General features: G+C 36.6%; 1 protein-coding gene across 4 annotated transcripts in view; it reads right to left on the reverse strand.

Moving 5' to 3' along the window:
- LOC133607848 (rho guanine nucleotide exchange factor TIAM1-like) overlaps nt 1-13,510 on the reverse strand; it is a 229,047-nt gene that overhangs the window by 120,498 nt on the left and 95,039 nt on the right. For all 4 annotated transcript variants that reach the window (XM_061962860.2, XM_061962859.2, XM_061962858.2 and 1 more), the window contains 2 exons: nt 10,981-11,206; nt 5,075-5,247 (listed from right to left, as the gene is read on the reverse strand). In XM_061962860.2, the coding sequence (XP_061818844.1) occupies nt 5,075-5,247; nt 10,981-11,206 (399 nt within the window). The remainder of the gene's footprint in view (nt 1-5,074; nt 5,248-10,980; nt 11,207-13,510) is intronic.

Genomic DNA, 13,510 nt, shown 5'->3' on the forward strand with positions numbered 1-13,510 from the left:
GCTCTTCTTAGGACATTAACAAGGAAAAGTAGTTTGCATATGAGGAGGTGTGAACAAGTTAGGACATAAATCATGGTCCCAATACTGAAAACCATTGCATCTAATAGAGAGCCAAATACTAGAGTCCGTGAACATTGCTCCAAAGTGTTTCTGTAATTTCCTCGTAAAATTGTGACTTTTTCATGTAAATCTACGATTTTTTTCATGTAAAATTATGACTTTTTAATGCAAAATGGTGACATTTGTCATATAAAATTCAGACTAGATACTGTAGTGCCAATCTAAGACTAAGACTAGATCTGAACAATCTAAGTTTAAGACTAAATCTGACCAGTCTCAGACGAGATCGGACCAATCTTAGTCTACGACTAGATCTGATCAATCTAAGTCTAAGACTAGATACAGTTGGACAGATCTAAGTCCAAGACTATGTATATGTATATACATACATATATACATACATATGTATATACATACATATATATACATATACATACCGTATTTTCCGCACTATTAGCCGCACCTAAAAACTACAAATTTACTCAAAAGCTGACAGTGCGGCTTATAACCCGGGGCGCTTTATATATGGATTAATATTAAGATTCATTTTCATAAAGTTTCGGTCTCGCAACTACGGTAAACAGCCGCCATCTTTTTTCCCCGTAGAAGAGGAAGTGCTTCTTCTTCTACGCAAGCAACCGCCAAGGTAAGCACCCGCCCCCATAGAACAGGAAGCGCTTCTTCTTCTACTGTAAGCAACCACCCGCCCGCGTAGAAGAAGAAGAAGCGCGCGGATATTACGTTTCATTTCCTTTGTGTGTTTACATCTGTAAAGACCACAAAATGGCGACAGGTTTCCGGTTCATGAAAAGACGCAATCTCTCCATCCGCACACGGACTACTATTTCACAGCAACTGCCTAAAGACTTTCAAGAAAAGCTGGCTACTTTCCGTGCATATTGTAAAAACAAGATAGCTGAAAAAAAGATCCGGCCAGAGAACATTATCAACATGGACGAGGTTCCACTGACTTTTGATATTCCTGTGAACCGCACTGTGGATACAACGGGAGCACGTACGGTGAATATTCGCACCACAGGGAATGAGAAGTCATCCTTCACTGTGGTTCTAGCTTGCCATGCTAATGGCCAGAAACTTCCACCCATGGTGATATTCAAAAGGAAGACCTTGCCAAAAGAGACCTTTCCAGCCGGCGTCATCATAAAAGCTAACTCGAAGGGATGGATGGATGAAGAAAAGATGAGCGAGTGGTTAAGGGAAGTTTACGCGAAGAGGCCGGGTGGCTTTTTTCACGCAGCTCCGTCCATGTTGATATACGACTCCATGCGCGCCCACATCACGCTGGTTTTTAATATATTATTAAAGTTTGACTGACCTATCTGACTGTTTTTTTGACATTCCTTTAGCGCAGTTAGATGCGGCTTATAACACGGGGCGGCTTATAGGTGGACAAAGTTTTGAAATATGCCGTTCATTGAAGGCGCGGCTTATAACCCAGGGCGCCTTATGGTGCGGAAAATACGGTACATACAGTATAATACATACATATATACATACACATATATACATATTTATACATACATATGTATATATGTATGTATAAATATACACACATATGTATTAATATACACACACATATATAAATATATACACACACACATATATACATACAAACATACATACACACACATATATACATACATATATTTATATATATATACACGTATACACACATACATATATACACATTATATACACATATGTATATGCATTAACATATATATACACATTATATACATACATGTGTAATATATATATATATATATATATATATATATATATATATATATATATATATATATATATATATATATATATATATATATATATATATATATATATTCAAACATCACAAGAATATTTTTTGTATGTTGTCATTATAGGTATGTTTTCCTAGGAAGAAAGATGTAGGCTATAGTGGAATAAGCCTATAATAAGATAGCAAGATGTGTAAAAAGTGAATGTTTAGTGGATGAGAGAGAAGGTGGAAGTGACTAGAGAGGAGGTGAGTGACCCTAATATGCTGCTTTCATTGCACGTCTGCTCCTCCACTGAGTGAATGTCACAGCTGACAGGTGCCGTGAATACAAAGAAGACATTTTCATACTTCACAATGGTCGCTGACAGCGTGGCCTTTTTCAACGTCAACAAACACGTGGGACCTTAGATCTGTGGCACATGGTCTGAGGCTTTTCAAATCCATTCTTCACTTCAGTCACATGTGCAAGCTCATTATTTACCAGCGTGTTGGGAGTCCTCCTCTAATGCTGTCTAAGAACAGATCTGATCAGTCGAAGTCTAAGACTAGATCTGACTAGTCTGAGACTAGAACGGACCAATCTAAGTCTAAGACTAGATCTGACCAGTCTCAGACTAGATCTGACCAATCTAAGTCTAAGACTAGATACAGTAGAACCAATCTAAGACTAAAATTAGATTTGACCAATCTAAGTCTAAGACTAGATATGACCAATCTGAGTCTAGCACGGACCAATCTAAATATAAGACTAAATCTGACCAGTCTCAGACTAGATCGGACCAATCTTAGTCTACGACTAGATCTGACCAATCTAAGTCTAAGACTAGATACCATAGGACCAATCTAAGTGTAAGACTATATCTGACCAATCTAAGTCTAAGACTCGGTCTGACCAGTCTGAGACTAGAACAGACCAATATAAGTCTAAGAATAGATACAGTAGGACCAATCTAAGTCAAAGATTAGATCTGACCAGTCTGAGACTAGAACGGACAAATCTAAGGCTAAGAATAGATCTGACCAGTCTCAGACTAGATCGGACCAATCTAAGTCTAAGAATAGATACAGTAGGACCAATCTAAATCCAAGACTAGATCTGACCAATCTAAGTCTAAGACCAGATATGACCAATCTGGGACTAGCGCGGACCAATCTAAGTTCAAGCCTAGATCTGACCAGTCTCAGACTACATCGAACCAATCTTAGTCTACGACTAGATCTGACCAATCTAAGTCTAAGAGTAGATACAGTAGGACCAATCTAAGTGTAAGACTATATCTAACCAATCTAAGTCTAAGACTCGGTCTGACCAGTCTGAGACTAGAACGGACCAATATAAGTCTAAGAATAGATAAAGTAGGACCAATCTAAGTCAAAGAGATAGATCTGACCAGTCTGAGACTAGATTCATAAAATAAAATAAAATAAAATAAATTCATAAAAGAACCAAATTTCATGAATGTTTTTTTTTGTGACCAACAAGTATGTGCTCCAATCACTATCACAAAAAAATAAGAGTTGTATAAATTATTGGAAACTCAAGACAGCCATGACATTATGTTCTTTACAAGTGTATGTCAACTTTTGATCGCGACTCTATGTATATATACTGTATATATATACACATATATATATATATATATATAAATACAGAACATGTATATATATATATATATACACATATACATATATATACACATATATACACATATACATATGTGTATATGTATAACCTTAACCCTAACCCTAACCCTAAAAAAAAATGTTAATTGTTAAAATTGTTTAAAAAAATTAAAACAATTTAAAAATGTTTTAATTTGTTTAAAAAAAATTATTTATTTTTTTAAAAAGTTAAAAAAAAGTTTAAAAAAAATTGAAAAATTGAAAAATATTTAAAAAATTAAAATAAAATAAAAACATTTAAAAACATTTTTAAAAAATTAAAAAAAATTGAAAATCATTTTTTACCTTGAAAATCCTTTTTAACCTTGAAATTTTTTTTTTACCTTGAACATTTTTTTTTACCCTGAAAATCATTTGTTTTAATTTTTAAAAAAAAATAATATTTTTTTTTTAAAGATTTTACAATTTTCTAATTTTTTTAAAATATTTTTTGTAATATTTTTTACTTTTTTTAAACTTTTTTGTAACTTTTTTTAAATTTTTTAAACTTTTTTTTTACTTTTTTTAAACTTTATTTTAACTTTTTTTAACTTTTTAAAAAAAAATTACCCTAACCCTAACCCTAACCCTAAAAAAAAAAAGTTAATTGTTAAAATTGTTTAAAAAAAATTTAAAGTTTAAAAATTGTTTTAATTTGTTTTAAATTTTTTTAAAAAAAGTTAAAAAAAAGTTTTAAAAAATTTTAAAAATTTTTAAAAATTAAAAAAATTTAAACAAAATAAAAAAATGTACAAGCATTTTTAAAAAATTAAAATTTGAAAATCATTTTTTACCTTGAAAATAATTTTTAACCTTGAAAATCATTTTTAACCTTGAAAAAAAAATTTTACCTTGAAAATTTTTTTTTTACCTTGAAAATCATTTTTTACCTTGAAAAAAAATTTTACCTTGAAAAAAAAAATTTACCTTGAAATTTTTTTTTTTACCTTGAAAATCATTTGTTTACCTTGAAAATCATTTTCAACCTTGAAAAGAAAAATATTGTAGAGGTTTTATATATATATATATATATATATATATATATTGTAGAGGTTGCCCTCTAGTGGGTTCTTCAGACCACCACACACTGCCAGGAGAGCCCAGAATTCTGGGTATAACACTGTTTTATTTTCCTCAAATGCTGCAAAGTCTTTTGCATTTTCAGCAAAGTGTCTTTCTCTCCGTCTGTGTCACTCAGCAGCACCTCCAACTCCAACTACTCGTCTCATCACGGCTGCTGCTAATGAAGGCGACAGGTGATTAGATAACAGGGGCCCATCTGGGCCATCTACGCAGCTGTCGCTGTCTTCGAGGCCGGTCCTTGCACACCCCGTCCCGCTGCAGGCCCGCAGACCACGCCCCCCTCCACATATATATATACTGTATGTGTATATATAGTGCATTCAAAGTGTGCATTCATTTACTAAAATAAGGAGGCTAGAACTATTGACTCATATTTATATTGTTTCCTATGAGGATTTTAGATTTTTTTTAACCATATTCAAGAACCCATAAATGGAGGTTCCACCGTACTGTACATACAGTACATGGGGCGAATAATAATAGGTGTACCTGGAAGAGGAAGGCGTCTCCTGCAGAGTTGCTGAGGCAGAAGACAAAATCCTTCTTGGGGTGTTCAGGCACCGCCTGCACGATGCTGTTCTCTGCCCACAGAGCGTGTTTGGGAACGCTGTTGTTGTCGATCCCAGAGCGGCCGTCCGACTCATACAGGAACAGAGTGCAGCCTGGGCCACAGTTAAAGTTACATTTCATACAGGAACAGAGTGCAGCCTGGGCCACAGTTAAAGTTACATTTCATACAGGAACAGAGTGCAGCCTGGGTGACAGTTAAAGTTACATTTCTTTGCAAGACCACACTAAATGTGTTGATGACACAATAAGCACAACATTAACTAGGGCCGGTACCAAGACTGATTAGTAGTAGTCATAGTAGTGAAGGAAGCTGATATTCATTAGCAGTAAAAGTTATTTAAAGATGAATATTATATGTCAGTAAACAGCTGGACAAGGTTTTAAGTTGTTTTTTAACATTATTTTTTTTAGGAAAGGAGGAACCAGTAGTGACATAATGTTTGATGTTGTGTTTAATTTAGCAGCAAACACCTTTATTACGTGTGTTCAGTATTGGGACTAACGCGTTATTGTAACGCCGTTATTTTCGGCGGCAACTAGTAGTCTAACGCGCTATTTTTTATATTCAGTAACTCAGTTACCGTTACTACATGATGCGTTACTAGTATCGGCTAGAAAGTCAGAAGATCTGAGTGTGTTTTATTGGAGCGCTGCGGTGTCGTCCTTCTGATTCTTCCTGTGTCACAAGAGGCGCGCTGTGTGTGGGTGGGGGCGGGGGGGCGTGTCTGTGTTTACTAACAAGACATCATGGCGGTGCCGAATCCGATGTTCTTAACATGGAGATATTCTCACTACTTTTCTTTTGTCGAGCACAAAGAAAAGAACATTTTAGTTAAACGTAAGTTGAGTCTTGGATCAAAGATCCTATCTACTGCCCAAAACAGCAATTAAAATCTGCTGAAACAGCTACAAAAGCAACATGCTTCGACAAAGCTAGTAAAGAGTGAATTAGTGAATTATATTTATACAGCGCTTTTTCTTCAGTGACTCAAAGCGCTTTACATAGTGAAACCCAATATCTAAGTTGCATTTAAACCAGTGTGGGTGGCACTGAGAGCAGGTGGGTATAAAGTGTCTTGCCCAAGGACACAACGGCAGTGACTAGGATGGCGGAAGCGGGGATCAAACCTGCAACCCTCAATTTGCTGGCACGGCCACTCTACAAACGGAGCTATACCGCCCCAAAGAGAGACACACTGCATTACTTTTTGGTGTAAGTAACTGATTTAGTAACTGAGTTACTTTTGAAATAAAGTAACTAGTAACTGTAACTAGTTACTGGTTTTCAGTAACTAACCCAACACTGCGTGTGTTTAGGAGGAACATTAATATTTGTATTTGAAAAATAGGGAAAATTGGTGAAAATATGACAGTTCTCTACATCACAACACTTTATATCACATTGTAAGGTTTCCTTGCTTAATATTGTCAACGTTTGATTAAAAACAATTCTGGGCTCCTTCACGTAGATTATACTTGAGACATTTTTTCAAGATCGCTGACATTTCTTGCTGGATGTTACAGAAAGTATGAGAATGTGTGAGCTGCTGCCTTCCCCTTCTTCAATTATACAATCTTCTCATATTGGTCAACCATATCGGCCGCGTTGTTATTCGATTGACTCCCGGAACGTGAAACGCTGTTTGCTCCTTTACTGAAGCCACCCTTCTGGAGGCTACAATCACCAAAACCAACAAAACGGGGCCGTTAAGACGCAAGGAAGGAAGGACAAAAACTGGATTTCCCGCCTTCTCATTAAATGTGTTTTCTTTATTTTCATGACTATTTCCATTGTAGATTGTCACATCCAAACTATGAATGAACACATGTGGAGTTATGTACTTCACAAAAAAAGGTGAAATAACTGAAAACATGTTTTATATTCTAGTTTCTTCAAAATAGCCACCCTTTGCTCTGATTGCTGCTTTGCACACTCTTGGCATTCTCTCCATGAGCTTCAAGAGGTAGTCAACTGAAATGGTTTTCACCTCACAGGTGTGCTTGAAGCCCATCGAGAGAATGCTAAGAGTGTGCAAAGCAGTAAGGGTAGAAACGACTCGGAAACATTTGAAAGGGGAACAAATGAAAAGGGTAGAAAAGCCCCGGAAACATTTGAAATGGGAACTAACGAAAAGGGTAGAAAAGCCCCGGAAACAATTGACAAGGGAACTAATGAAAAGGGTAGAAAAGCCTCGGAAACATTTGAAAAGAGAACTAACGAAAAGGTTAGAAAAGCCTCGGAAACATTTGAAATGGGAACAAATGAAAAGGGTAGAAAATCCTCGGAAAATTTTGAAAGGGGAACTAACAAAAAGGGCAGAAAAGCCCCGGAAACATTTGAAAGGGGAACAAACGAAAAGGGTGGAAAAGTCCCGGAAACAATTGACAAGGGAACTAACGTAAAGGGTAGAAAATCCTTGGAAACATTTGAAAAGAGAACTAACGAAAAGGTTAGAAAAGTCTCGGAAACATTTGAAATGGGAACAAATGAAAAGGGTAGAAAATCCTCGGAAACATTTGAAAGGGGAACTAACAAAAAGGGTAGAAAAGCCACGGAAACATTTGAAAGAGGAACAAACGAAAAGGGTAAAAAAGCCCCGGAAACAATTGACAAGGGAACTAACGAAAAGGGTAGAAAATCCTCGGAAACCTTTGAAATGGGAACAAACAAAAAAGGGTAGAAAAGCCACGGAAACATTTGAAATGGGAACAAATAGAAAAGGGTAGAAAAGCCTTGGAAACATTTGAAATGGGAACTAACGAAAGGGTAGAAAAACCTCGGAAACATTTGAAATGGGAACTAACAAAAAGGGTAGAAATTCCTCTGAAACATTTGAAAAGAGAACTAACGAAAAGGTTAGAAAAGCCTCGGAAACATTTGAAATGGGAACTAACAGAAAAAGGTAGAAAATCCTCGGAAACATTTGAAAGAGGAACAAACGAAAAGGGAAGAAAAGCCCCGGAAACATTTGAAATGGGAACCAACGAAAAGGGTAGAAAATCCTTGGAAACATTTAAAAGGGGAACAAACGAAAAGGGTAGAAAAGCCTCGGAAACATTTGAAATGGGAACAAACGAAAAGGGTAGAAAAGCCCCGGAAACAATTGACAAGGGAACTAACGAAAAGGGTAGAAAAAACTTGGAAACATTTGAAAGGGGAACAAACGAAAAGGGTAGAAAAGCCTCTGAAACATTTGAATTGGGAACTAACAAAAAAGGGTAGAAAATCCTCGGAAACATTTGAAATAGGAACAAACGAAAAGGGTAGAAAATCCTTGGAAACATTTGAAAGGGGAACAAATGAAAAGGGTAGAAAAGCCTCGGAAACATTTGAAATGGGAACAAACGAAAAGGGTAGAAAATCCTCGGAAACATTTGAAATGGGAACAAATTAAAAGGGTAGAAAAGCCTCGGAAACATTTGAAATGGGAACTAACGAAAAGGGTAGAAAAGCCCCGGAAACAATTGACAGGGGAACTAACGAAAAAGGTAGAAAAAACTTGGAAACATTTGAAATGGGAAGAAACAGAAAGGGTAGAAAAGCCTCTGAAACATTTGAAATGGGAACAAACGAAAACGGTAGAAAATCCTCAGAAACATTTGAAAGGGGAACAAACGAAAAGGGTAGAAAAGCCCCGGAAACAATTAACAAGGGAACTAACCAAAAGGGTAGAAAAAACTTGGAAACATTTGAAATGGGAACAAACGAAAAGGGTAGAAAAGCCTCTGAAACATTTGATATGGGAACTAACAAAAAGGGTAGAAAATCCGTGGAAACATTTGAAATGGGAAGAAACGAAAAGGGTAGAAAAGCCCCGGACACATTTGAAAAGAACTAACGAAAAGGTTAGAAACGCCTCGGAAACATTTGAAATGGGAACAAACGAAAAGGGTAGAAAAACTTCGGAAACATTTGAAATAGGAAGAAATGAAAAGGGTAGAAAATCCTCTGAAACATTTGATATGGGAACAAACGAAAAGGGTAGAAAATCCCCGGAAACATTTGAAATGGGAAGAAATGGAAAGGGAAGAAACGGAAAGGGTAGAAAAGCCTCGGAAACATTTGAAATGGGAACAAACGAAAAGGGTAGAAAAGCCTCGGAAACATTTGAAATGGGAACAACAGAAAAGGGTATAAAATCCTCGGAAACATTTGAAAGAGGAACAAACGACAAGGGAAGAAAAGCCTCGGAAACATTTGAAATGGGAACCAACGAAAAGGGTAGAAAACCTCGGAAACATTTGAAATGGGAACAAACGAAAAGGGTAGAAAAGCCTCGGAAACATTTGAAATGGGAACAAACGAAAAGGGTAGAAAATCCTCAGAAACATTTGAAAGGGGAACAAACAAAAAGGGTAGAAAAGCCCCGGAAACAATTGACAAGGGAACTAACGAAAAGGGTAGAAAATCCGTGGAAACATTTGAAATGGGAAGAAACGAAAAGGGTAGAAAAGCCTCGGAAACATTTGAAATAGGAACTAACAAAAAAGGGTAGAAAAGCCCCGGAAACATTTGAAATGGGAAGAAACGAAAAGGGTAGAAAATCCTCGGAAACATTTGAAATAGGAACTAACAAAAAAGGGTAGAAAAGCCCCGGAAACATTTGCAATGGGAAGAAACGAAAAGGGTAGAAAATCCTCGGAAACTTTTGAAATAGGAACTAACAAAAAAGGGTAGAAAAGCCTCAGAAACATTTGAAATGGGAACTAACGAAAGGGTAGAAAAACCTCGGAAACATTTGAAATGGGAACAAACAAAAAGGGTAGAAAAGCCTCGGAAACATTTGAAATGGGAACAAACAAAAAGGGTAGAAAAACTTCGGAAACATTTGAAATGGGAAGAAATGAAAAGGGTAGAAAATCCTCTGAAACATTTGAAAGGGGAACAAACGAAAAGGGTAGAAAAGCCTCTGAAATATTTGATATGGGAACTAACGAAAAGTGTAGAAAATCCGTGGTAACATTTGACATGGGAAGAAACGAAAAGGGTAGAAAAGCCCCGGAAACAATTGACAAGGGAACTAACGAAAAGGGTATAAAATCCTCGGAAACATTTGAAATAGGAACTAACAAAAAAGGGTAGAAAAGCCCCGGAAACATTTGAAATGGGAAGAAACGAAAAGGGCAGAAAAGCCCCGGAAACCTTTGAAAAGAACTAAAGAAAAGGTTAGAAACGCCTCGGAAACAATTGAAAGGGGAACAAACGAAAAGGGTAGAAAATCCCCGGAAACAATTGACAAGGGAACTAACGAAAAGGGTAGAAAAGCCTCGGAAACATTTTAAATGGGAACTAACGAAAAGGGTAGAAAATCCGTGGAAACATTTGAAATGGGAAGAAACGAAAGGGGTAGAAAAGCCCCGGACACATTTGAAAAGAACTAAAGAAAAGGTTAGAAACGCCTCGGAAACAATTGAAATGGGAACAAACGAAAAGGGTAGAAAAGCTTCAAGAGGTAGTCACCTGAAATGGTTTTCACTTCACAGGTGTGCTTGAAGCTCATGGAGAGAATGCCAAGAGTGTGCAAAGCAGTAATCAGAGCAAACAAAGGGTGGCTATTTTGAAGAAACTAGAATATAAAACATGTTTTCAGTTGTTTTTTAGTGAAGTACATAACTTGATGAGCGTGTCCTTATGAGATGTGATTTATTCATCTCCATGAGCGTGGGCGTGGGATGCATCTTGTGCGCTTCACGAGGATGACATTGGATTAGACGCGGATGGCGCCGTGAAATGGAATTGAGGACGGCGAGTGAAAAGGAGGAGGGCGAGGCGAGTGTGTGACATCACAGCCTTGTGTTCCATCCACTGTGTCATCATCACTGACCTTTCAGAGAGACCCAGTAGTGTTTCCACTTGCGTCTGGTGGCGGGTTCCACCTTCTTGTTCTTCTTGTGGACCAAGAAGTTCTTCACGGCCAGCGCGCCCGCCTTCCTGACCGTGCCCTGGGCGCAGCCCGTCGCACAGTCCCACGGGTAGGCGCTGCTGAGCGTGCCGCTGCTCTGCTCGTCGCTCGCCGCTGAGCCCGCCTCTTCCGAGCAGCCTCGATGGGCCTGACAGAGGAGAAAGTGTTATTCCTCCACGTCCTTTCCTCCTGGGAGCGTCTGACACAAGGGTAGAAAAGCCTGGAAACGTCTGACTTGGGAACAAACTCTAGGGTGCGAAAGATTCGGATAAAACAACAAATAAACAATGAAATAACAAATATAAACTTTGAATGATCAAAAACAATTGGAAAATGGAAACAAGTTGAAGGGTAGAAAAGCCTCGGAAACATTTTGAAATGGGAACAAAATGCAACGGGAACAAATCAAGACTGTAGAAAAGCCTAGAGAACGTTTGAAATGGGAATAAATCTGAGGGTAAAAAAAAAAAAGCCCTGAAAACATTTGAAATGGGAACAAAGGAAAAGGGTAGAAAAGCCTCGAAAACATTTGAAATAAGAACAAACGAAAAGTTTACAAAAGCCTCGAAAACATTTGAAATAGAAACAAACAAAAAGGGTAGAAAAGCCTTGAAAACATTTTAAATGGGAACAAACGAAAGGGGTAGAAAAGCCTTGAAAACATTTGAAATGGGAACAAATGAAAAGGGTAGAAAAGTTTCAGAAACATTTGAAATGGGAACAAACAAAAAGGGTAGAAAAGCCTCGGAAACACTTGAAATGGGAACAAACAAAAAGGGTAGAAAAGCCTTGAAAACATTTTAAATGGGAACAAACGAAAAGGGTAGAAAAGCCTTGAAAACATTTGAAATGGGAACAAATGAAAAGGGTAGAAAAGTTTCAGAAACATTTGAAATGGGAACAAACAAAAAGGGTAGAAAAGCCTCGGAAACACTTGAAATGGGAACAAATGAAAAGGGTAGAAAAGTTTCAGAAACATTTGAAACGGGAACAAAGGAAAAGGGTAGAAAAGCCTTGAAAACATTTGAAATGGGAACAAAGGAAAAGGGTAGAAAAGCCTTGAAAACATTTGAAATAAGAACAAACGAAAAGTTTAGAAAAGCCTCGAAAACATTTGAAATAGAAACAAACATCAAGTGTAGAAAAGCCTTGAAAAATTTGAAATGGGAACAAATGAGAAGGGTAGAAAAGCTACGAAAACATTTGAAATAGAAACAAAAAAAGGGTAGAAAAGCCTTGAAAACAATTGAAATGGGAACAAAGGAAAAAGGTAGAAAAGCCTCGAAAACATTTGAAATAAGAACAAACGAAAAGTTTAGAAAAGCCTCGAAAACATTTGAAATAGAAACAAACAAAAAGTGTAGAAAAGCCTTGAAAATTTTTAAATGGGAACAAACAAAAAGGGTAGAAAAGCCTCGAAAACATTTGAAATAGAAACAAACAAAAAGGGTAGAAAAGCCTCAAAAACATTTGAAATAAGAACAAACAAAAAGTTATGAAAAGCCTCGAAAACATTTTAAATAGAAACAAACAAAAAGTGTAGAAAAGCCTTGCAAACATTTGAAATGGGAACAAATGAAAAGGGTAGAAAAGCCTCAAAAACATTTGAAATTGGAACAAATGAAAAGGGTAGAAAAGCCTTGAAAACATTTGAAATAAGAACAAATGAAAAGCATAGAAAGGCCTCGAAAACATTTGAAATAGAAACAAACAAAAAGGGTAGAAAAGCCTTGAAAACATTTGAAGTGGGAAAAAAGGAAAAGTGTAGAAAAGCCTTGAAAACATTTTAAATTGGAACTAACGAAAAGGGTAGAAAAGCCTTGAAAACATTTGAAATGGGAACAAATGAAAAGGGTACAAAAGTTTCAGAAACATTTGAAATGGGAACAAACAAAAAGCGTAGAAAAGCCTCGGAAACACTTGAAATGGGAACAAATGAAAAGGGTAGAAAAGTTTCAGAAACATTTGAAACGGGAACAAAGGAAAAGGGTAAAAAAAGCCTTGAAAACATTTGAAATGGGAACAAATGAAAAGGGTAGAAAAGCCTCGAAAACATTTGAAATAGAAACAAACAAAAAGGGTAGAAAAGCCTTGAAAACATTTGAAATGGGAACAAACGAAAAGGGTAGAAAAGCCTCGAAAACATTTGAAATAAGAACAAACGAAAAGTTTACAAAAGCCTCGAAAACATTTGAAATAGAAACAAGCATAATGTGTAGAAAAGCCTTGAAAAATTTGAAATGGGAACAAATGAAAAGGGTAGAAAAGCCTCGAAAACATTTGAAATAGAAACAAACAAAAAGGGTAGAAAAGCCTTGAAAACATTTGAAATGGGAACAAATGAAAAGGGTAGAAAAGCCTCGAAAACATTTGAAATAAGAACAAACGAAAAGTTTACAAAAGCCTCGAAAACATTTGAAATAGAAACAAGCATAATGTGTAGAAAAGCCTT

The sequence above is a fragment of the Nerophis lumbriciformis genome, linkage group LG09, assembly GCF_033978685.3.
Source record: "Nerophis lumbriciformis linkage group LG09, RoL_Nlum_v2.1, whole genome shotgun sequence".
Taxonomy (NCBI): domain Eukaryota; kingdom Metazoa; phylum Chordata; class Actinopteri; order Syngnathiformes; family Syngnathidae; genus Nerophis; species Nerophis lumbriciformis.